At 39.4% G+C, this 25963-nt stretch overlaps 2 protein-coding genes across 5 annotated transcripts in view; one reads left to right on the top strand and one right to left on the bottom strand.

Annotated features, from left to right (window-relative positions):
- Positions 1 to 25963, bottom strand: part of LOC110060524 (zinc finger protein 830-like) — a 103355-nt gene that overhangs the window by 47514 nt on the left and 29878 nt on the right. For all 4 annotated transcript variants that reach the window (XM_020767312.2, XM_089284941.1, XM_089284940.1 and 1 more), the window contains 2 exons: positions 8536 to 8560; positions 1459 to 1520 (listed from right to left, as the gene is read on the bottom strand). In XM_020767312.2, coding sequence (XP_020622971.2) covers positions 1459 to 1520; positions 8536 to 8560 — 87 coding nt within the window. The remainder of the gene's footprint in view (positions 1 to 1458; positions 1521 to 8535; positions 8561 to 25963) is intronic.
- On the top strand, positions 4753 to 24079 carry LOC110060525 (uncharacterized). Its single transcript, XM_020767315.2, has 4 exons — positions 4753 to 5003; positions 8926 to 9089; positions 9629 to 10153; positions 23024 to 24079. The coding sequence occupies exons 2-4, from the start codon at positions 8960 to 8962 to the stop codon at positions 23200 to 23202; spliced, it is 834 nt and encodes a 277-aa protein (XP_020622974.2). The 5' UTR covers positions 4753 to 5003; positions 8926 to 8959; the 3' UTR covers positions 23203 to 24079.

Below are 25963 nucleotides of genomic sequence, written 5' to 3'. Positions count from 1 at the left end.
CGTAATGGCCTTAATCTAGAACTTTCTTCGGGATATGTATGGGCATTAACGATATGAACGACACAATAATAACACTATTAACAACAGCTTTCTTTCTTAAAAGCCATGATTAAATTTGATTGGTGTTTTCCACGAGTAAAGGGCTAGCAAAGTAGTCACACAAGTCATATAAAAAAAACCCTATCCCGACCGATGTATCGATTTTGGTCACTTCAGTGACCACAGATCGAAAACATGACAGAAAATTGGCATTACTTTTCATTCTCACCAAATTTGTCATATTCCCCCCTCGGGAGAATTTTGTTAAGTTAGCTAATTTAGTATGCAAGCCACCGTAATGGCGGTCGCCGCGGCGAAATGTTTATTTGCTCAAAAATTGCGGCCAAATCTTTCGGAGATAGAAGTCAAGACATTTGTAAGGATACAGAAAGTAATTTGGGACCAGTTGCTGGCTTCTAAGACTGAATTTATCCAGAAGTAAGCTGTATTTTCGTTTTCGTGCCGAAAGCCACGTGATGAATTAATATTATCGGCTTTTTCTGCTGTCTTGTTCTGTTTTTCTCTTGGTCTTTTTTGTAGTCCGCTGAGGCCAGTCTTTCGTCTAAATCAGTTGAAAAAAGTTTGAAAAAGATGTTCCCATTCAAGTTTAAGCTCTCAGTTGATAATTCTGGAGTTTTTTGGCCGAAACGTCAGCTTTGTTATGTTCGTGTTTTTTGGTTGCTATGGGCGACCATGGCTTCCTTTGTTAGGTCAAGTCTAGGGAGTGAGGTCACAAAAAAATTCTAATTAATTCTGGTTTTGTTCGATTTCTATGAAATTTTAACACGATAAAGCTGGATTGTTAAGGAATAGATTTACCGCCTGCCAATGTGTGGTAGCTATTAACGCTTAAGTGATATATCGCTTCGAAATCAGGGTTTCGAAGAGATTTTTTTTGCAACGTGTGGGTTCGGCGTGATTTTGTAATCGGAGGTTTTTGTTGACCCCGAAGGAAAAAATATCCGAAAAAGGCCATTTCATCGATGATTCAAACAAATATAAATATGTATATGTTCCGAGCTAAATTTCTGGTGAAAAATATAATTTTTGACGAACACTGGGTTTTTAATTTTTTTCCCGCGAAAGTCAGTATCGGAGATGAGATTTATTAATGTTTCAACAGCTTTTGGCGAGTAAACATCACAGGTTGCGTGACTCAAAATTTGGCTGAGTGAAAGCTTGGCTCTGGTCGCATACAAAACGAAAAAAAAACCACGGGTAAACCATGAACCGCGCTCGGCCCATGGCTGCGCGGTTAAAAAGCACAAAACAATAATGTTACCAAATATCTAACTCACAACCACAATGTCACTTGCTGCTAATAATACATATCACAGTTAAAAAGTATCTTTGCAGTGGCAATATTGGTTATAAACTAATGTGACTCAGCATTCCAGGTAAACCACCTTTGACACCTACCTGATGGTAAACCAGGCAGTCCATCTACAGGGTTCATATTTTTCTCTCTTGAACTGTTGTAGCTAAAGAAAATATTAGCCTTCATGTTATTAAGGAGGGGAATAGATATGATCATCTTAGAAATGCAGTTTCCAGGGAGATTGACAAATTTAAAATCCATCAACATATCACTTCAGAGAATAGAAAACACACATGAGAGAGAACTTTTGAATAAAAAGTTGATGGTGTCTAGATCTTTATATACTGTGAATTAAATTGCCTTCACCTCTCTGTGGTTTAACTCAGAAACAGTGCTATAACATATTAAGAGCCAGTTCCTGTAAATACCGAGAATGAGATGACAGTCGTGAAATTTTCGATTTCTTCATATTTTGCCCAAAACACCTCTGAAGTGAGTTGAAAATACCATTCAAAGGTCCTGAAGCGCTTTAGTTTTTTTGAAATTGAGGAAAGTTTGAAAATCGCCATTTTAGCTGCCTGACGCCGCCGAAAATGGCCGAAAATTGTGCATTTTCTTTTTGCTTGTACAGATCAATGCGATGATATCTATCAATATACTTTGGGTAGCTCATAGTGCATGTCTTGCTGTTTCTAAAGCATTAATTTGATTAGCAAAACCTCCAAGTTTAATAATATTTTAGGCCGATACAAGTACCTTCATCGAAGCTCATAAGCGAAATGGCTAATTTTAGATAATTTCAATACCATGAAAAGCCCACTGGTACATTGAATTTGAAGTCGAAACTAAAATTTGCTGAAAGCCCATACTCTATATTATGATGTGCGAAAGTCTCTTCCATGGCCCGAAAAAACTAACCTGTCGAGAGACATAAACGTGTGGTACATTTTTGTAAATTCGTCATTCGTAAAACCAACATGGAACTTGGCCAGCTACCTTCATCAAGAACAAAAATAAGCGAATGGAAACCTTTTTCGTCACTAAGGATACTTGTAATGTTTTTTTCCTTTTAGATTGACCACATGATTAACTGTTGCAAACATTTGCAGTTAAATCAAAGTAGACGCTGCTTTTGGCACATTGTAATGTAATGCAAATTTACTTCGATTACCGGCACGTGCATATCGCCCGAAACCGATTTTCCTTCCGCCTACTGTATGTTTCTTTTTGAAGGTTACAACTGTAGCGCACATTATTCGTTCAATATCGGCAGTTTTAACTTTTGTGGAACACCCATGGCCACAGCCAAACTTGACTTCAAGTAAAAAAAACCATTTTGAAACGTGAAGTTTGAGTAAACAATCGATTACAGTTGCATCCATCATGTTTGGTGTAAATATTCGAACACAACCATTTCATGCAAACAGGTACACTCTATTTCTTTCTTACAAAGTTTCCAGACTTCGCTCTCTTTTAAAATTCCAAGACTTCACCGTTCTGTTGGCCAGTCCGAATAACTGCCATGGTGTTAGTTGAGTAAGTACTTGACTTTGTTTGGTGGTCCCGGTTTGGACAATTAGGCAAATGTGGATTGTGTGACAATCGGCCACTGTACCAAATACGTCAATATTTGACGTTTTGCGAAGTGAGTGAAGATGGCAACGTGGACCTTGAGGGGAGGGGGACACCCATATAAGAAGGACGAGGGTACTGCTCAAAAATTTTGATCCCCTAAGATCCCCTAAGAGGTACCAAGATCCTGTTTTTTCTCCTCCAAAAGATACCAATTCTTACATAACACATTATCTCCCTGCGTCATATTTTTTTCGGCTCAATACCTTAAAAGGTATCACAAAAGCTTCCGCTTTGGACCTTTTGAGGCTAAACGCCCTGAGGGCTACTAAAACTTCATTTTTAATCCCTAAAAGGTACGACGGGGTGTCTGAGTGTCCGATTTTTGGAAAGTGCCCATATTATTGTCTATATAGTTTAGCAGAAGGCAACAGGGGTGAATATGTATGTAAACTCACACCGCGTATCTAAGATCTGATCCCTCTAGGCCTCCTTTGTCCTTTTTGTATTCCAGCCCTATCACCTGTGCATTTCTATTCAAAAAGTGCGAACGACAAACATGTATTTTAAAAGTAAAGAGGAAAGGTGTTTGCGCAACTTTTGTGACCACGGTAATACTTTCCATTAATCTACGTAGACATGCTGTGATAGCAGGACCCACGGACAGCTCTGTCAGTTCGTCAAGTTCTGTCCTCTTGCAGAATTAAACAACACCCCTTTCCCCCTACATCCTTCAATTTCATCCTAAAATGTTTATTTAGGCTGACAGTGCGAACCATGTTACTTGCATGAGCAAACAGTTTCACTGGCCGCCATCTTTACCCACTCTGGACACTTTGCAAGTGGCCGTCTGTCATGCAATCCACATTTGCCGCATGGTCTGAACTGGGACCATCACACAAAGTCAAGAACTTACTCAACTAACACCATGACAATTATTCAGACTTGCCAACAGAACGGCGAAGTCTTGGAATTTTAAAAGACAGCGAAGTCTGGAAACTTTGTAAGAAAGAAATCTGGACAGCGTGGTGCAATTGACGAAGAAGCCTTTGTGGTTTTTCTGTCTTGCTGCTTACGTTTTGTAAGTGGCCGCGGATTACTGTTGGAACACTCCAAGAAAAATGATGTCACAGTATGTGTTTTATTCAGAGGTATGTACCATATTAGCTAAAGAAACGAACAATTCATTTCTAAATCTGGTGGTAACAGACAGGGGCAATTGTATTCATAAGAATTGCAAGCACATGGGTAAGAAATACAAAGGTTGAATCATCTGGGTTTCGACAAAACACTGAGCCCCGGTCAACTGAACCCCTACTGACCCCCAGCTGACCCCCCTACTGACCCTCTATAAAATCAATGGGAAAATGAAAATGAAAAAAGCCCAGAACTATCAATGGGACCGATTCAAGTTCATGAATAAATTTATCTTACCTCAAACTTCCAAGATGGCGGACGCGTTGTAGATTTCCAACTCTCGTGTTCTCCTTTGACTGTTTAGTGGAGATTTTGTTGATGGAAAATCGAGCACAGAATAAGCTTGAATATCACCAAATATTGTTTTTGTATGCATTGGAAAATGAAGCAAAGAGAAATCTGACAAATGAGCAGGCTCGCGAAAGGCTCATGATTGTGCAAGCAACACGAACACGCGTCGCGTAAGCCTCAACCGTAAGACCAATTTCATAAGATAGTTCTAGGCCTCTCGCCTTGTTTTTGCATTTTAAGTCCTGTAGTATAAGCCATTTGGACGAGCCTGGTGGATTACTTTCTCCCTGGTACATGAAGCGTAGTTTGTTTATGCAGAAGGCGAGGGACATGGGGTTACAAGGTTGCCAAAATAAACTTCCGGTTGATGTAATCATGTCTGTGTCGCTCGCGGTTAGTCGCGTGCATGCTGATTTGTCAGAATTTCCTCGCTATTTTCATTGCTTAATTTTCTAATGGGCACAAATACCATACTTGATGATATTCTGACTTATTCTGTGCTCACTTTTCCGTGACAAATCCTTCAGTCAAATGAGAAGGGAGTCGGAAATCTGCAGCAACGCATTTGTCATCTTGGAAGTTTGAGGTAAGCTAAATTTACTGATGAACTTGAACTGGTCCCATTGATAGTTCTAGGCTTTTTTTAATTTTCATTTTCCCGTTGATTTTATAGGGGGTCAGTAGAGGGGTCAGTAGGGGGTCAGTGTTTTGTCGAAACCTGAATCATCTTGCTTATTCCACAAGTACAATGTTTAAACAGTTGATCATGAAGTTTCGTCAACTGCTCGCGCTGTTATCGGCATTAGCTGGTCTCAGACCAGGATTTCAAGAAATGCTACGATGAGACGGTTGTTTTTAAAGTAAAGTGTACCTGTTTACATGAAATGGTTGTGTTCGAATATTTATGCCAAACATGATGGATGCAACTGTAACCGATTGTTTACTCAAACTTCACATTTCAAAATGTTTATTTTTACTTAAAGACAAGTTCGGCTGTGGCCATGGGTGTTCCACAAAAGTTAAAACTGCCGATATTGGATAAATGTGTGCTACAGTTGTAAGCTTCAAAAAGAAACATACAGTAGGCAGAAGGAAAATCAGTTTCGGGTGATATGCGCGTGCCAGTGATCGAAATAAATTTGCATAACATTACAATGTACCAAAAGCAGCGTCTATTTTGATTTAACTGCAAATGTTTGCAAAAGTTAATCATGTGGTCAATCCAAAAGGAAAAAAAACATTACAAGTATCCTTATCGACGAAAACGGTTTCCATTTGCTTATTTTTGTTCTTGATGAAGGTAACTGGCCAGGTTCCATGTTGGTTTTACGAATGACGAATTTACAACTAGTGAGACAACCTCAGATAGTCCAGAGCGCAATTGATAGCTCTGGTACAATAGTCCCATGAGTACTCACCCCTACTCGGTTCACTTCCGGTTTGTGTCTACCTTGGTAGTCTGCTACGGTTTCTCCCCTTTGCAGTGTGTATGTTTCAAGGTTGTATTTTCATTCAAGGTCCAAACATTACGTACAAATTAATTACTACTGGTGCTTTAAGTTGATTTTCGTTCATTTTAAGTTCAACAATACGCTGAAGCAGCAAACGTGACAATTTAGCTCTTCACGCCAACTTTGTAACTTGATACTTTTGTTTTCCTCGCAAAGCCATGTAATATGAAACCCCTGTTTTCTCCAAAACATATGGAAGATGTCCTTGTTTTTTGGAGATAAATGAAAGAAAGTTAAATATCTGATGTAGTGAAGAAACGGAACAGAGACGATGTTTTACTAAAAATGCAAATTTTTACCGATGAACAAGAACTAATTTAATTATCAGATAGTCACGAAATACCACTTTCTTTTTCTGTTGCCACCTTTGTTGTTAACAATAAAACAATTCAAAATTAACACACAACGATATTGATGGCTGAGAAGCTTTTCAACGAAAAGTATTGAAGATAAACAGCGCTACTTGGCCGATATGAATGAGTCTCCTCAAAGACTGATTAAATTAATTTGCGCTTTCATTAGGTGCCACGGCGTCTGCAGCAATATTTGAGCATTTTCCTGGTTTCTTTTGTTACAAATTCACAATTTGCGGAGTATTAACGCCACTAACTTGAGAACTTTTTGGTCTCTCTTACAGACACAATTAAGGCAAGAAATAAACAAGTCGCTAAGGAGAAGCAATATATTTGAACTCTGACAAGCACACTATTGTAGATTGAAAACAGCAGATGGTATTTGTTGAACCGACCTGTTTGTAATTCTAAAAGCTACGCAGCCACAGTAACGTTTCACTTTTGCAAAAAAAAAAGGGACAACTGGCGCTACCTGAAAAATAACTGCCGTCCTTGGTCACATGACACGATATATAAAATACTGCGTGTAAAGATAGTGTATAACACTAACAATGCTAGAACGCATGCGTCTTACATGTTGAGCTCTACCATAAGGAAAACCACTCAACATTTGTGCGTGATTCCGTATGCAATGTATCCTTCACCTAATATAGAAGCCACGAACCATAACTAATCTACGCATGCATTTAGGGCAAATTAGTTTTGTTCTAAGGAGAATGGTACCACAAGGAGAGCAAGGGGTTACCTGAAACAAATATATAGCTTTGCGATGTTCAAAGTTAAGCGACGGCAATGGAATGTCTTTTACGTAGAGTACACATGTACCTTTCCCACCCTACTCCCATTACTTCCTTGCCTCTAGACTAATTAATTAATTGAAATTAATCAATTAAACAAACATTAAAGTTTACACCTTAGCGCCATAGCGCCATAGGGCCATAGTGCCTTAGTTCCTTAGCGGCAGGCAACCCCCATAACCATCCCAATAGTGCACTCTGCACTAAAAAATGTACCACACGTTTATGTCTCTTGACGGGTTAGTTTTTTCGGGCCGTGGAAGAGACTTTCACACATCATAATATAGAGTATGGGCTTTCAGCAAATTTTAGTTTCGACTTCAAATTCAATGTACCAGTGGGCTTTTCATGGTATTGAAATTATCTAAAATTAGCCATTTCGCTTATGAGCTTCGATGAAGGTACTTGTATCGGCCTAAAATATTATTAAACTTGGAGGTTTTGCTAATCAAATTAATGCTTTAGAAACAGCAAGACATGCACTATGAGCTACCCAAAGTATATTGATAGATATCATCGCGTTGATCTGTACGAGCGAAAAGAAATGCACAATTTTCGGCCATTTTCGGCAGTGTCAGGCAGCTAAAATGGCGATTTTCAAACTTTCCTCAATTTCGAAAAAACTAAAGCGCTTCAGGACCTTTGAATGGTATTTTCGAAAACAACTCACTATAGAGGTGTTTTGGGCAAAATATGAAGAAATCGAAAATTTCGCGACTGTCATCCCATTCTCGGTATTTACAGGAACTGGCTCTTAAACAACTGCTGTCAACAAAGTGTTTTTTCTATTTAAACAATAGAGTGTTTCTGTTGAGGAACTATCAGGTGATAGTAACCCTGCGGAAATTTGATGTTCTTAAAACAAATATTTGCCCGAGAAGTGAAGCTTCAAGGGCAAATAGGCTAGTTTTAAGAGCATCAAATTTCCAAGGGGAAACTATCAGACCGATAGTTCTGAGACGTAAACAGTACTCTACTGTCTTTATTGTTCACCACTAAATCTTCTTCTTTGCACCAGTTCAAAAATCAGATTGAATTATTTTCAACTTTTCTAGATGAAACCAGTGAAATTGAAAATGAAAACAGGGAAAAACCACTTAATACAATTTCAATTGTGTATTTTCCATAAGCCCACTTGTTTTCAGAAACATTTTCAAGGATGAGTACTATCCATTCAGGTATTTTCCTTGGACAGGCACTATGAGCTGATAGTGTCTCTCTGTGGATGAACACTATCTCGTCACATGATCAATTTAAACCAATAAGAATCAGAGAAAATTTAGTGGTGAACTATAAGTAACCATAGTATTGCACCTAAGTCTACCAATGACTGCTAAATGGAAATTATAGTGGAAGGAACACCCTTTGTTCTAAGGTAAGGGAGAATAAATATTAACCCAGTGGTAATATAATCTACATACAAATGTTCACTATATAAATTGTATCACAAGATTTACCTGCTCATTTTGCTATCGTAATCAACTGTGGATATAAAGTTGAAGACAAGAGTAAATATTGTTGTCTTCATTAATCAATTTTATAATTTATTATATATTAGCCCATTGATATGGTTGCCAGATTGTTGCAATATTCAATAACATACAATTTATATTCAGTAATTCATAGTTTTGGCCAGTAATTGTCATGCTATATTCAATGTGTCACATTTTTGATCAGTAAACTCATTTTACATTCAATGATTCATATTAACTGATTATATATTCAACACTGTTTTTGTTCAATAAAATATCTTTACCACAATTTTCCAAATTGTTGTTATTATGCATGCTGCCAAAATTTTATTGAATTCAAAATTTTTTATTCAATAATTTTTGCTATCCTATTAGTCAGCAGATAAATTTCACGCCCTGTTGAAGTTACATGACCTTCATCACCTTTTGCGGTACCAAAACGGTGGAACATACCCCGCCAATTTTTATTGCGGAGGACGTGGAAGAGGCTGGTCAAAGAGGAACTCAGAGAGACATCGCGTCATTTAGTAGAAGTAAAGGTAAGTCTTCATGCACTTTATTTTTCATTTTAGAGTATCTGGTGGACAATCCAGAGCAGGTTTCATTTGTATTTAGCATAAGTATGCCCAAACCTTTATACAGCATTGACAGTGGTTAGTTGTTTTTGTGACGAAGAATGGTAGGGTTTTTTTTATTTTTGTATTTAAAGTTGTAATTGGTGAAAAGATCTCTTGCTTTTAACAACAGATTTGAGACTCCCTGATGTTACATCAACTCCTTTACCTGGAAGATCACTTGTCAGTGGGGCACTAAGTTGCGCTAGCTAGGGACCAATCAGAGCAAAAAACCTTAGAGGTTTTGGTCGTTGACTTTATGGCTCTTGAAGAATTTGTTGATGAAAAGGGAAACATCCCTCATATGGTTCCTAACTAAAATTTAGTAACAGGTGACATTCACTTTTCTGGAACTGTTGATCTTATGACTAATGACAAGGAATATGTAATAAGATCAAAGGTAACTGAAGTTTTGGCCACAAAAATTCCTGGTATATTGCCAGATGATTTTTCTTTTTTTAAAGTGTCCAGGAAGCAAGCGTGTATACCAGCATGCAAAAAGGCGCAGAAATGGGATTTCCCTCAAGTCAAGACTATAGCTGGGCAGGGTAAGCTAAATGTTCGCCTACAAAAACCACAAGCTCTAACTGGTGCGGAAGAACCATCAACACTGAATGACCTTCCATCTACATGCATGTTGTCTGTTACTGAGTCTGCACTACACCCATTAAATGAATGTATTGCAGGAGGCAACACGTCTGCATCTACACTGTGTGATCCTCAGCCATCAACCTCAACTGGCAGTGTTTCATCAAGCAGCATCAAAGCAGGTCCTTCAAGCATCAGTAACAAAGGAACAGGGTCAGAATCTGTAGCTGTCAATATCTTGACTTGCAACCAGTCTCTTGATGAGGATGAGCAGAAAGACATGAAAAGGCTCAAAACAATGTTGCCTGATAAAGATGAATCATACCTCTCTGAAGTTACAAGAAACAACATAAGTCTTAATGACAAAATTGATGATATTCTTGGTGTTGAAGCTCTCGAAGGTTGGTTTTGTTTTAGATAAAGTAAATGTGCTGATAAGAAATAAACTCTTAGAACATCGGTCATGGTGCAGCTGACATAGACATGCTGAACTATTGAAGAAATTTTAACTGAACAATGAGGGTGGAGCTGTACAGAACCTGTTAGTAGAGTTTTTTTTTTCTGCTCGATCTCTACTGGTAATAGAGACCCGGCAAAGTTTTCCATAGTTTCGGTTTCAGTAGCCCAATGAATCCACCACGTAGGGGGTTAGCCTTCGTAGCTTCACCAGAGGTCTGTTAGCCGCCCCGTTTCAGGGTTCCAGTCAGGCCCTCACGGTTACTGTAGCAGCCCTGAGGAATGAGGCTTCCCCACCGTACTTCACCCTGACTGGCGCTCCCCTACTTTAGGACGTTGCCCAGGGTGTACGACAGGGATGTGGAGCTGGACTTTACAACCCCGTTAGTAGAGTTAGTATTTTAAAATTAACTCATGGCTAAAAAAAAATATTTACCTGATCATCATTATATAGTTAACTTGAAAGGTGAAAACAATAACATTATCTTTTATGTCTCGCAAAAATAGTAAAATCTGGTAACCAAAATCACTTACATTTAGGTATGTAACAGAAGACCAGCGTAGTGGAGTTGATGTAATGTAATGGGTTTGCCTTTTTGAAGTAGTGTAGAAAAATACATAGATTTAGCCAAGCCTAAAAGTGGAGCTCCTGATTGTGATGATACGTGCTTCAAATGCACTTCTGGTGACGTAATCAGCATGTGAACCATCACGCTTTGCGATCTTTTGTATGCAGTTCCTGCCATGTTGTTTAGATATTAAAAGCAAGTAAGAAGCGACATCGCCTCCTTTATAGCTCACAGCTATTACATGGTGTTAGAAGTAAACTAAGCGGCATTGAATGCCCGGTTATGCATTGGGATGGCGACAACCCGAAAGAAAACTGGCGGCGTTTCAAGCAACATGTTGAGCTGATGTTTACAGGACCTCTCAAATCCAGAATAGAAGAGGAGAAATGCAGCTATTTGCTCATCTGGGTCAGTCAGAAAGGAAGGGATATCTACAACAAGTGGTCTGACATCTTCGACGATGACCGTAAGAAATTAGGAACATACTACGAGCGTTTTGAGAGTCACTTAAGTCCCAAAGCAAATCCTGTTTTCGCCAGGTTCAAATTCCACAGTTGAGTTCAAGACTCCTCAGAAATGGCAGAGAAATTCATCACGGCATTACGAATTCTAGCCCAAGATTGCGATTTCAAAGACCCAGAAGAAATGATAAGAGACTGAATAGTCTTCGGTACAAACTCCAACACCCTTCGAATCCATTGTTTTTGAATCAGTCACAATAGCAAATTTAACACATGGGTCACCAGAGTCTAGTCGAGATGAAGTATTTGTATCCATTCAAGTAAACCTGGCACAGAGCAATAACAGAAAGAGCACACTAAGAGCCAAGCTTGACACTGGGGTGCAGGGCAACATACTACCCATGAGGCTTTACCGTGAGATGTATCCACATCAAGTAGACAACAATGGTAAACTCAAACCCAATGCACTGTTGTCCTCGAATGTTGTGCTCACCACCTACGAAGGCTTGCAAATTAAACACCATGGCATAGTCACCATACCCTGCACTTATGGGAAAGAGAGCACACTTGCACCCTTTTACGTCAGTGACATCCCAGGTCCCGTAATTATTGGCCTACCTACCTCCACTGACCTGAATCTGCTACAGTTCAATTGTGCTATACAGACACAACATCCCCACACCAGCAGTGATGGATGCCTAAAGGACAAGACTCCTGAGGAAGCCTAGGAAACCATCCTGATGAGAGACAAGCAGGATCTGATTACACAATACCCTGAGTCTTTTAATGGCATCGGGAAATTTCAAGGAGAGTACCACATTACAGTCGACCCCAATGTTCCACCAGTGATTCATCCTCCACGACGCGTGCCAATCAGCCTCAAAGACGGCATCAAAAGTGAATTAGATGATATGGTCAAGAATGGCATCATCACAAAACTTGAGGAAGGTGAACCCACACCCTGAGTTAACAGTCTAGCCTACCGACGGAAACAAAATGGGAGGTTGAGACTCTGCTTGGACCCCAAAGATCTCAATGCAGCCATCCAGAGAGAACACCATGTCACCCCCACACTAGAAGAGATCCTACCCAAATTGACCGGAGCTACAGTTTTCTCCATTGTTGATACTAAGTGCGGATACTGGAACGTTGTTCTTGACAAGGAGTCGAGTTACCTCACCACATTCAACTCCCCTTTTGGTAGATACAGATTCAACCGCAAGCCCTTTGGCCTAAAAATGTCACAAGACATCTTTCAGACCAAAATTGACCAAACATTTGAAGGATGCGAAGGAGTGGCAGGAATTGCAGACAACATCGTGGTTTCTGGAAAAACCAGCGAGGAACATGACTGCAACATGCATGGTATGCTAAAACAATGCCAAGATACAGGCCTGAAACTGAACCCAGATAAATGCTTTGTGAAGCAGGAGAAAATCAGATTTTATGATGTTGTCTGTAGCCAAGATGGAATCCAGCCAGATCCAAACAAAATCTCAGCCCCAACTAACCGCCAAGAACTACAGACCTTCTTAGGTCTGGCGAACTACATGGGTCCCTTCATCCCAAATCTAAGCACACTAACAGCCCCACTTCGAGAGCTCCTAAAGGAAAGCCACCAATTTGACTGGAGCCCAGCACACCAAGAAGCCTACAACAAAGTCAAGGACTCCATCAGTAGTGAAGTTACTCTAACCTATTTTGATCCAAAGAACGAGATCACCTTACAACTTGACGCTTTGCTGAAAGGCCTGGGCGCAGCACTCTTACAAGACAATAAGCCTGTTGCTTTTGCGAGCAAAGCACTCACAGATGTCGAAATGAGATATGCAAACATTGAACGAGAACTACTTGCTGTAGTGTATGGGTGTGAGAAGTTTTACACTATCCTGTTTGGTCAGTTTCACTGTCAACACAGACCACAAGCCTCTCAAAAGTATTCACCTGAAACACTTGTCAGCCGCACCCCCGTGTCTTCAGAGGATGCTACTGAGACTGCAGCGATATGACCTTGTCATCCGCTACCAACCAGGCAAGAGCATCAAAATCGCGGATGCACTCTCCAGGTTATCGCCAGAAGAAAAGGAAGCCATCCTAAAAGCGAAAGGAACCCATATATGACTGGCCCCTCAGAGCAACATAGAAGTTGAACCAGACACTAATGAACAAACTGTGGTACAAACTGCCACCAACCCAACTGTTGCGATTTCAGTTCCCTCAGACAATCAAGCCACCGCACTCCCAGGAGTAGCTGGGAGTAGCTCTTATGTAGCTCGGAGTGGCAGGATTAGCAAGCCTCCGGAAAGGCTGGATATGTAACTTGCTCTTTGTTGAACAATGCTGATCTAGTAACAAAGGAACTTTTGTTGTTGACTCATAGGTTATGTTCCTTTGTCCCGCTGTGTTGTTATTTTGTTTGTTGTTATAACTCACTTCATCAGGAGGAGAGGGATGTCATGATATGTACTTCGAATGTACTTCCGGTGACATAATCAGCATGTGAATCATCATGCTTCGCGATCTTTTGTATGCAGTTCCCGCCATGTTATTTAGATATTAAAAGCAAGTAAGAAGCGACATCACCTCCTTTATAGCTCGCGGCTTTTACACTGATTGGAATAATTAACCGTAAAGGAAAAAGAGGATTTGTTTTTCTTGGATCAGAAACTTAAAAAATGATTAATTGTGAACATGTAATTGTTTCGTGTGTGGTTGGGTTATATTTCCCAGTTAGATTTTAACAAGCTACTGTATATCAAATAAGTGCAACCAAGATTGTGGAAATTGCCTGCAATATTTCAGGGACTTTCCAAGAGACGATTTCGCAACTAATATGTTGGAAGAAAAGTCAACAACGTGCCAGGGGCTAATTTGTGCCAAAATTTTGCCTTTGCATATACTCCCTCCTTCTCTAAGGGTCCCCTACACTTTTTCATGATGCGTGAATGGGCATTTTTGCTCTGTGTGAAGCGTGAATGGGGATTTATTTTTTCCGTTATTGGTGAATCTACATCTTCCGTCCTCGGGAAAGTGGTTTTCAATTTTTTCGTGATCCGTGAAATATGCATTTACTTACATGTGATTTATGAACCAATGACCTTTCATACATAATTTCTTACTTCTTTGGAGATTTTAGTGTCATTAAAGGAGGGTTGTCCAATACACACAATCTGATACGGTCCGATAAAACAACTTTCCGATCGGTACAATTTAAAAGACAGTTAAAGACTGTTTTCGATCCGTATACAGTTGGAAAATTGCATCTCATCAAGCAGACTTAAAAATAAATCACTAGCCTGTATAGCAAGTGTTCCCATATGAAGAGCTTTTCCGCATTCTGGCCACTCGTAAATTAGAGCGAGAGCATCTCATTAAGGGGACTTAGAATATAATTCAAGTCTTACCGGAGTCAAGGGGGTGACACAACTTGTCGATCCGTATGGTTTGTACGAATGGAAAAGCCTGTTTTCCATCCATATACGGTCGGAAAATTGCATCTTATCAAGGGGACTTAGAATATAATTCAAGTCTTTCCACAGTCAAGGGGGTGACACAACTTGTTGATCCGTACGGTTTGTACAGATGGAAAAACCTGTTTTCCAACCATACACGGTCGGAAAATTGCATCGTATCAAGGGGACTTTGAATATACTTCAAGTCTCACCAGAGTCAAGAGGTGACATGGCTTGTCAACCATAAGGTTTGAACAGATGGAAAAGGCCGTTTCCATCAGTATACAGTTGGAAAATTGCATCTCATTAAGGGGACTTAGAATATAAATCAGGTCTTTCCAGAGTGGAGGGGGTGAGACAGCTTGTTGATCCGTACAGTTTGTACAGATGGAAAAGGCTGTTTTCCATCCTTATACAGCTGGAAAATTGCATCTCATTAAGGGGACTTAGAGTATAATTCAAGTCTTACCAGAGTCAAGAGGGTGACTCGGCTTGTCAATCCGTACGGTTTCAACGGACGGAAAAGGCCGTTTTCCATCGTTATACAGTCAGAAAATTGCATCTCATTAAGGGGACTTAGAATAAATTATAAATCATGTCTTTCCAGAGTGGAGGGGGTGAGACAGCTTGTTGATCCATATCGTTTGTACAGACAGAAAAAGCTGTTTTCCATCTGTACACAGTTGGAAAATTGCACGTCATTACAGACAAACGGGTTAGTAGCAAATATTAAGTCTTTCTCCGAAGTTAACTTAAATAGGAGTCGTGTCATTACACCAAAAGCCTAGAGTCGACGCACCAATTTCGCTGCTGACATGAAGTGCATTCTAATCCGCTCAAAAGTAGTTTCTCGCGCGGTGGCCTCATGGTTAGTGTGCTTGTCTCCGGATCAAACGGTCCGGGTTCGAGCCCTGGCCGGGGACATTGTGTTGTGTTCTTGGGCAAGACACTTTACTCTCACAGTGCCTCTCTCCACCCAGGTGTATAAATGGGTACCGGCGAACTTAATGCTGGGGGTAACCCTGCGATGGACTAGCATCCCATCCAGGGGGGAGTAGAAATACTCCTAGTCGCTTCATGCTACAGAAACCAGGATAAGCTCCGGCCTGATGGGCCACTTGGCTCGTATGCAGACTTTACCTTACTGAAAAGGTTGAATCAAAATGCATCTCTTTCAAAAGGTTTATCAAAGCACAGGACAGCTAAAATATTTGTTTCCTGTTCGTTAGAACTCCCGGTGCATATTTTTGCACATTCGTAATTTTGTAATTGCTGTGTAATATTTAGCACAGTTTGCATTCATGTCCACGGTGAAAAAAGCTGCTTCTCCAGAACTAGGTCACCGTTAAGTGAATCAAGAGTAGAGAAGAGAAGGCTCTTTGGAAAGAACTTTCAACGTGCTGAGCAGGAAAATTATCCTCTATGTGATTATGCTAAGTTTACTTGGAAAATAAGTCCTGTCTTTTCTCTGCATGACTGATTCACATGAGGTGCCATGTCTGCTGACAGGAATTTGCATCTAAGATGCTCGAAAGTCATCTCTAAAAAAGTACTGAATGGATTGAAGAGAACGTCTTTCAAAAGAGACCTCTTTTGAAAGGCTTTACAAAGCGTATAACAGGTAAAAGATTTGTTTCCCATTTGTTGGAACTCCTACTCCAAAAATTCCGGTGCAATATTGTCTGCATATTTAATCCTGAAAATGCTGTGTAACATTTACCAAGGTTTGTAGGTCCACAGCGAAAGAAGCTGCTGCTCCGAAACTACCACACCATGGATCAACTGAGGTCTCTTTGGAAAGCACTTTCAAAGTGTTGGGCATGAAAATTGCCTTCTGTGTGCTTATCCTAAGTTTAGTTCAAAAATAAGTCTTGCCATATCTCTGCATGACTGATTCACATCAGGTGCCAATTTGGCTGCTGACAATAATTGCATTCTAACACGCTCGGAAGTCATTTCTCGAAAAGTACTGAACGGATTAAAGCGAAAAACATCTCTGTAGAAAGCTTTATCAAAGCGCAGGACAGTTCAAATTTTCTTCCCCTTTCCTTACGAATTGCATTCCAAAAATCCAGGTGCATGTATTTTGCAAATTCGATTAACTATTAAAACCAAACCTTTAATGTTAGGATGCCATTTAATAATAATAATAATAACAACAACAACAAATATTTAAACAGGATGACCCATCAGTGTATTCAACACTGTTATCAGAGGAGTCCTGTAAAAGAAACTATGGTGAAAATAAGGTAAAAGGTAAAAATGGGTAAAAAACTTACGTACAAAATTAGTAAAAATGTTATAGTCCTAAATTAGATTGGCAGTTCATTAAAAATGTTGGCTCCTTGATAATGAAAGCTCTTCTTCCCAAATTCAAGGCGAGCTTTAGGTAGTTTCACTGATAAACCATTGTTCCTTGTGTTCTTAGAGTGAAGTGATCTATTAAATTAGGTCTCAAAGGGGGTGCAAACATTGTTTTGAAGACAGTCGAAGACACACTGACTGCTTTTGCACTTAATTAAGTTCTCTGCTGATGGTAGTTTTAGATTGCTGCTACCAATAATTTTCAAACTTCGTTGTTCAAGGTTCTTTATCAGACTTTTTTTGGTGTCTGACCAACCAAGACCAAGTGATCTGCAGTATGTAAAAATAGGCAAGATCATTGTTTCATAGATTGTTTCAGTATATTTTTGTTCGATCAACGAATGGATTGAGGTTAGCTCTGCCTGCTGCTTTCCTGTGAATTCTATCAAAGTGTGATGTAAGGTTCAAATTTGGGTCTAGGTCAACGCCCAAGTACTTGGAAACAAACATATTGTTGATACATGCCCCATTAACAGGGATATTAAGTTCATTTCCCTGAAGATTGATTCTTTTCGCAGTTCCAAAGAGCATAGCCTCAGTCTTCCCTTTTTTAAAATTGACTATCAGTTTGTTTTCTTTGAACCAACGACATAAGCTGTTAATGTCTTCATTGAGGTTTCTTTGGATTGTGACAATGTCCTTGGATGAGGTATAAATTACAGTCATCAGCATAAGTAATTATCCTCAAAAATTGCAGTGGTTTGTGGACATCATTTAAATGGATTATGAACAGAACAGGCCCTCGAAAACACAGACCTTAAAACATTGAAATATGAATATGAGTCTCGTTTTTGCCTCGCAAATTCTTAAGTATGTATCTTGTTTATTTGTTACAATTTAATGGCAAGTGATAACACCACAGGCAGCCCAAGCTCTCTCTGTGAACCACACAAGCAACACGATACGGCTTCAAATTATAAGGGTTTATATGGTTCTGGTTTTCCCTTGGAAAACCAGAATTCAAAAGAGTCGCTTAAATCAAGTTAAATTGGCAAAATAACCACACCAGGAGCAAACAACACATGTATGGAATAAGGTAAGGCATTTTCATTGAGAATTTTCACTTTTAACTACCTCCACGGATATCTTGTAGAAAATCCCATATAAACCCTTATAATTCAATACCATATTGTGTTGCTTGTGTGGTTCATTGAGAGAGCTTGGGCTGCCTGTGATAACACAAAAACTATAGATAATATAGGTGTGTATCGTGTTACAGGCTAACCGGAGTGCTTTTTAGGCTAACCAGCCTAAACTACAAAAAAAGTTTTGATTGCCAGTCATGTTTTCTATTTAAAACTTTGACCGGCTGCCAGTCACTTAGACACTATTATAAGTGCAATGGTGAAAAAAAAAATACAAAATTAAAAAAAACCTCTTAACCATAGGTCGAGTCTACTTGATGCTTTTTCCTAACATCTCGATCTCTTTAAATTAAAGGCGCATTTTGGCTCTAAGTACAGAATTTTGCCGTCTAGAAGAAAACCACGACAAAAGATCAAATGTTGGGATTGAAAGACAAAACTTTCCCCTTCCCACTAGAATATGCAAAGACCAAAACACAAAAGGTACCAAAGAAATCTCTAGGGAGTGGGAAAGAGGCAATGTCTTAGTATTTTCAAAGGGTCACTTACCTCACCTTTCCTGCAAGGGAGTGTACACTATGACCCCAGCTACCCCTACACGAGTTTAACAGAGTTAACAATGAAAAGTTTAACCGATTTCTGTTACGGTCTTTTAGTATGTCGTCATATTGGGTCCAGCTGATGAAAATATTGATATCTGAAGGCAACTTTTTCGGTCAGGAACTAGCATTTCGCTTACTTGTGAGTATCCTTCCCAATATTCTAACCTCAATAGTGCCCCATCCTATGGACTTTGAACTAATAAAATGAAACAACCAACAAAAAGTAATTTGTGTTCTTAGGAATGCCCTGTACTTTTCTGCACAAGAACACACAATATCGAGAAGGCCAATTAACCGCAACATATTTATTAATTAGTACATCCTGGCAACTGAGATCTTATCGATATTTATAGCTGGATAGTTGAACCAATAGCTACTAAATAACAAAAGCAATGACTAAAAATTAGCATTGTCCTCTTAAACACACAATTTGGGTTTTATAGCTTTTCAATTTTCTTGTTCTCAATAAATCAACAAAACAAGACGTTACTAGCAGGCACCTGATTGTTTCGCCAATGAGTTGTTTCTCCAAGGGCTCATGTCTTGTATTGATTTAAAACTCAACATGTCAACTACATTATATTGCAATAATGTCTAACCAAATTCCAACTTTAGTTTTATTACACTGCAGAGTGAGAGAAAACCCTAACTATTTCTGATGGTCTTAGCGTGGGCAAAGAGCGACTACGTTAGGAAACCTACCCGTTGTCAAATACGTAGTAAATACTCTGAAATTAACTCTTAGCTGAATTATTTGTTTAAGAACTCATGGTTAAATGGTTTCGAGTAAAAATTTCTAATTTCAAATCATTTTTATGTAAAAATTAATGGTGAAAATATTTTTTGAGAAATGCTACAGAACAAAACAAGTCATTTGTTTACAGCAAAATGTTCTTGACTGAAGTGTTATCACCGTAAATTGTAATGATGAAACAAATATGGTCCACTTTCAGTCTTAACGGACTTGGGCTTAATACCAAGAAGTCATATTCACGTTGGTCAGGTAAAGAACTCAGCTGCAAACATAAGCAAGGCACACGTTTTTCTTGCCATGGGCTAATTAACGCTAACAAGAAGCATTTTGCTCTTCAAAGTCCAGTTTCCGGCTGAGAAGGTCAAAGTGCGACCTCTGAAGATGAGAGTTTGCCTCGGGAGGTATGTGTAGCAATGAGGGGTCATAATATGGGAATCTGCTGGTCTTCATACAAGAGCCCTTTATGCAGTAGTACTTTGTTGTGTACTTTGTAGATGGCAGTTTGTGGCCTGGTTGCTTGGGATTACGTCTTTTTCTCCTTGTCTGACAGCACCGTGTCGTAAGGTATGATCTTTTGCCTTCTAGGAAATTCAATTTGGCACCATTGATACCCCTTGGCTTTTGGGTCATCATCTAAAAAGCAAAGAATTAGAGGCTTGTTGTTGTGGAAAATTTGTCACCCAATGCCTCGCGTGACTAATGTTTTGAGTCCAATCAAATTGTTTTTGTAAAGACAAGTTTCTCAATCGCGAGACTGAACAACAAAAAAGGGAGACAAATGTCATAAGTGACCAGATGACGTCTGAGTATAAAGCTTTAAGAAGGAATCCACCAGACATTCGAGTGATGAGTGGACAAAAACTTTGAACCAGCAGCTGTTTTAAATATCCTCTCAAATTTTGAAATGATGAAATTTTACCTGTGTGTGCACAATTTATCTGAACTTTGAAATTTATTTTCTCAAGGTCCCATGGGACATTGTTCCCAGTGTTATTTCAGGCAACTTTTCATATCATTAGCTTTGAGAAAATGTAAAAAGGACTGTAAAATACCTAAAATTATTTTGGTAAAATATTTTTGTTCATTTTTGTCTTAAACATTATTAGTGCTTGAACGGTTTTGCACCATTCGTTTTTGACATCCAAGGTCTGCATTTTCGAGGTCTGGGTTTTCAAGGTCTGAGTTTTCGAGGTATGTTTTCGAGGTTTGCGTTTTGGAGGTCTGCGTTTTCAAGGTCTGCATTTCCAAGGTCTGCGTTTTCAAGGTCTACGGTCTGTGGTCTGTGTTTTCATGGTCTGTGTTTTCGAGCCACCCCAGAATCCCTTGATTGATTGGTATTTTCTTTTGCTTTAAATGTGCCATATTGTTGCTCACACTTTAAGAACTAGGTATGCATGCAATTAGCCTGCAGAACAGGCGGATTAGCAGGCCAGTGAGCGAGACGCAATACATGAACGTGGAGCACGACCACGAGCACAGAGGGCGACCATGGGCATGGAGCGTGACCACAAGCGCAAAGTGCAAGCGAAAAAAATTGGCCTGTAGTCACACCATTGTTTATGCTCTACCGCCCTATTGAAATGATTGGCATGAAAGAATGAGAGAGAACAAAACAATTCAATTTCTTGGTGCAAAAAAATGTCTCAAGTAACCAAGTTACAATGCAAAACAGTCAACAGATGTGAACATCTAAATTTAGCTAAATTTTAATCATGTGGTGCAGGAACGAACAAAGGAGGTATAAACCAGGAGATGGAAAGCTCGAGCAAATTTAGGATGGAAGAAACATAACTTTGAAGACATTGAAGGGATCTCTAAGATTCTCGAAGTAACACTACAGCAGTCTCTGGTGACGCCAGACAAAGCTAAATATGATCTGTGGTATCAAATAAACAAGCCACATAACTTAACACAGTTTTAATCTAACAACTGGGCCCGGCATCGCAATAAAGAATGCAAGTAATCAACATGATCACTGACCTTTTCCCTCCAGAGCAAACAATTAAAAAGAGATACAACATACATTTCTGCAATAGAAATGAGGTCAGACAAACCACACTTTATAATTCGGCACATGGCAAATTACAGAGGGTAACCCGATAACACAGATCCCCAGTCCGTGGACCCCCACAACGGACCGGGTCTGCAGACTACCCTACAGACTGGTCCATGGACTACCCCTACAGACACCCTCTACGGACCACCCTAAAATAGTGTAAAAATAATATATAAAGACTTCACTTATGGGTTGTCTGATAGATTCATACTCGTGTCGGTGATTTTTCAAGTGTTACACTGTGCAAATGTAACAGACTTGGTTTTTTAACACCCAACCCCCCCCCCCCCACCACCTCCCAAAAAAAAGTGCTCAAAAGCTGTTTTCAGTGTAAGGAGATGCTGATGGTAAGAAGGAAAGTTCTTACCTTCCATTCGTAGCTCAATCTGGCTATGGAAGATATATTTTTAGGCAGTTAATTGTTGTTGTATCTGTTATTCCACTGAGCAAATTGTGAAGCCTGGAACAAGTTCACGAACCCATGGGAGAATGGGCTGAACAAAATGGCAGAGGGGAAAGAACACAAATTTCGAGGCTTCCCGGAGGCTTCCCCGTACGCGTCTTTTATATACTTTATGGCCACAGCAAAGGAAACGGCAATGTGTAATGATTTAAATTGCACCTGAGCCTGAATCTAGGTCTGTTACATTTGCACAATGTAACGTTTGAAATTTCGCTGTCACAAGTAATCTATTAGACAACCCATAACTGAAATATTTATTTATTATTCTTATTATATTTTGGGGGGTGGTCCGTAGAGGGGGTCCGTAGGGGGAGTCCGTGGACCGGTCCATAGGTAGTCCACGGACCCGGTCCGTAGTGGGGGTCCGCAGACCGGGGGTCAGTGTTTTCGGGTTACCCAATTACAGAGGTGTCAAACTTTACAAGGCAATAGATAACAGCTGAAACCATGCAGAGCTGACCTCTAACATTCCAACGGCTACACTCAACTCTTAAAAAAGTCCTCCTGATAACAAAATATTAAGTGTCCTTCAGAAACAAGTGAGAAGCAAAATAAAGGTCCAGAGGCTGGAATTTATAAGAGAATGGCAAATGTAAAAATGTCACAAGCCGTAGGAGTCCGCGTAGGCCTGTCACGTGGCTTAAAGCAACCAATCAGAAAAGCTTGAACAGACTCAGGATGGAAGAAACATAACTTTGAAGACATTGAAGGGAGCTCTAAACTTGAGCTTATAATATGGTCACTTTTGAGATCAATGGGTTACCAAATTTTCTAAGGTATGGGGCCCTTTGGCGTGCAGGGGCTCCGCTATACATCAAGTCAAAAAATAATTTGACGAGACTGTCATGTCAATGACAATTAGAAATTGAGTGTAGCTGTAATATTCAATATTTCTTTCATTGTCAAGTATTTTCAGTGAATGGGGTTGTTGATATTGATTATTTCATTTGCAAGATAAAGTTACACGCATTTGTATTTCTTACCGTATGTGTTTTCTTTTAATTCTCAGTTCCACTTAGTTTTAAAGTTGCACTGGCATCACATCATCTCAAGTACAGACCAGAAGAAGGGGTTAATAGAATAAATGCAGACAAACTCTGTGGGAAGATAGCATCATTACTTTTAAAACCCCAAAATTTGACACCCGAGGAACTTTGCGTGCAAGGTTTGCCCAGGAGGCAGGATTAGATGCTGGAGGTTTGAGGATGGAGAATTGTTCACCACTTGAAAAAGCCATTTTTAACCTTGATACGCGAAGCGTAGAAACGTGTTTGTTGCGGGGACTCTGATATGCAAATGTGTCACTCACTCACACACTCAGGTGTAGACACTGTTTGTAATTAGTTGGCCCGAACGAGAGCACCCGAGCCCGATGCCATGTTGGAATAGTAACCGAGCCTGACACCATATTGGAATAGTAACCATGCAGTCAGCGCATACATGATTTATTTGGTAAAGCAGGTTGGGGAACTGGCAAGACAATAAGTCCTGATGTGGACCTGCACTATCTAAAATGATTAATTAATATCCACTTAAATATTACATGATAATGGATGAAAAAATAATGATAGCTGAAATAGATAAATATTCAAAAGTCAACGTTTAAAATATTCAAAATCTTTGAAACTACTCAAAGTGTGCATCATGCCGGCTCGAACTGATGATTTTGTAGCTTTTACATGACCATTAATGTTAGGTGTTTCACTAAATTGAAGTGGAGTTGGCTTTGAACGTTCGAATTAGCACTATAGCCAACTTTAAGGCTGAATTTCATGAGCATGTGACTCGTCCAGGCGTTAAAAATGACTAGGAGATGAGCATTTGTTTGCTGGAAAGTGACCTGTCTCATGTTAATGTGGTAAGCTTTGATGAGAATGTGTCTTATTCGACAACCTTAATGAACTTATATGAGCGAAACGAACACTTTTCAATGAATGAAACCAGGACAAACGTCTGCACCATTATTTAATATTGTAATTTCATTTTTATTTAGTAACATCTAAACCTGGGGCCAGGCGAAATATTGTTTTAAATATACGACCTTGTGTCAGCCTTGCAGTAGTCATTGACTAGCTTATTATTGTTTTACTTATTATCGTCTTGTTTATTTTAGTATATTGATCTGAACTCTGAGTGGGATGTGAAATGCACATAAACTGGCAAAAAAATTCCCAAGTACTTGGTTTTGATAAGCTTAATTATTTTTACCCTGTCTTGTGTTTACACTTTTGCTTCCTGATTGAAAAGATAACAAAGGGAAAGAAACCCCCTGTGAGCTCGTAGGAACACATGTTTATGGGTGGACAGATTTTTTGGATCAACACTGAAAATGGCTACTTATTTTGATATATTTTACGTGAAATATATATAGAGACAAGCAGTTCCACATTGGAAAAGAAGTGCTGTCTCATAAGAAACCTTACCTACAGTGTTGAGTGAAATGCAATGAAAAAGGCCCGTAAGCTCGTACGACTTGAAAACATGCAAATTTTCCCAGCAGGCAGACAAACATCAACATCAAGATCTGGGTGTGTGTGTGTGGGTGAGTGGGGGGGGGGGGGGGGGGAGTAGTCTATGATTTTTTTTGGCAGGAGTGTCCTGTGTGACCCAAGAACCCTCAACCTTTACCACTCCATGTTCAGCTGCAATTTTGCCACCCTAGCTATTCTGTAATATGTGTGCCATGAAAGCCAATGAAAAAAGCCTACGCTTTCTGAGATAAGTGCGACCTTGCGTGGTATGAACCCCGCTTGTTTTAACAGTCTTTAAAAATAAACCAATAATTGCAAGTTCATCAACAAGTTTCATCTCTAGATCAGTTAGTCCACAAGTTTGACCATAGGTCTCCTTTGATTTCTAAGGAAGCATCCTTGTTTGAAGGGTCGACCGACAGATGTGTTCCCATGTACAATACATCAGCCATCCAATCTGACATTTTTGCATTGGCTGGAAAAATGATGAGGTACATGATTGTTCATCATGATGTGTCTTTTTCTTACATGAGCCCAGCAGGTTATGAGTATTTGGTAACAGGGGATCTTGATAAAGTAGCAAGAATGTCTTCTGTGTTGGATTTGCCCAATTGGGATATATATGAAGTTATTCAAAGGTAACAATACACACAGATTGTAACTAAAAAAATGCACTACTGAGTATGATTATCCACTTGTTGTAGATGCCTTTCTCTCCTTCAAATAGAAGTACTCAAGTATGTACTTAAGAGGGTAAAGGGGGTTCCCTGAAATTTGAACTGTATTATAAGCAAGGTCCTCTGCATAAACTTCAGTTTTAATAAAGGGGTAGCGAATGGTAAATGCGAGACTTTGTGAGAAGGCAAAATCTCGTAAACTTACAGTCCTTGATCTCATTTGGCTTACTTTTCCTCCCCAGTATTGGTATTTAGTATAATTTGCATAGGTGAATATAAGAAGTGGACATTCTGATTGGCAAAAAGCTCATCATATGACACTTTATTATATCTCTCAGTTAGTACGCGCACTGTGATTGGTCAATTTAGCGGGCCGTAATCTACTGTACAGCCCGCGAAAATTTAAAGCTGTTTTCGTTGCCAAAATGTTTTGTGATTTATCGCCAAGTTTTCTTAAAATTTTTAACAGGTAAAAGTTTAAAACTTCCTTTTACTTCTGAAATTGTGTATTAGAAACTATTGACGATTTCAAATTGACTAGTTTAGCTTTCGAGGTGCGTCAGAAATTTGAAGCCATTCTGTGTGAATAGAAATCGTTCCCAAACCCATCAGACACCCGGTAGAGATATAATAAATATCTTACTAACCTCGTTTCCTTGGTCTGTACTGTAAGTTATGGATCCTCGTTTTTTACCCCTTCGATTTATGGCCCATGCGCTTAGGCCATAAATTGATGGGGGAAAAACTCAGTCCGTGACTTACAGTACAGCCCTTGAACTCGGTTAGTAAGAGGTATATATT

This window comes from Orbicella faveolata, unplaced genomic scaffold (assembly GCF_042242905.1).
Source record: "Orbicella faveolata isolate gen_17 unplaced genomic scaffold, um_ofav_v1 contig_13, whole genome shotgun sequence".
Taxonomy (NCBI): Eukaryota; Metazoa; Cnidaria; class Anthozoa; order Scleractinia; family Merulinidae; genus Orbicella; species Orbicella faveolata.
Note: the sequence above shows the minus strand (reverse complement) of the source record. Positions and strands in the feature narration are given on the sequence as shown.

Excerpts from the sequence above, each read along its gene's own strand:
- LOC110060525 (XM_020767315.2), top strand. The coding sequence starts at position 8,960 with ATGACCTTCATCACCTTTTGCGGTACCAAAACGGTGGAACATACCCCG. Across the intron at positions 9,090-9,628 it reads GTCATTTAGTAGAAGTAAAG|TGTCCAGGAAGCAAGCGTGT; the intron begins GTAAGTCTTCAT and ends CTTTTTTTAAAG. Across the intron at positions 10,154-23,023 it reads TGGTGTTGAAGCTCTCGAAG|TTCCACTTAGTTTTAAAGTT; the intron begins GTTGGTTTTGTT and ends TTTAATTCTCAG.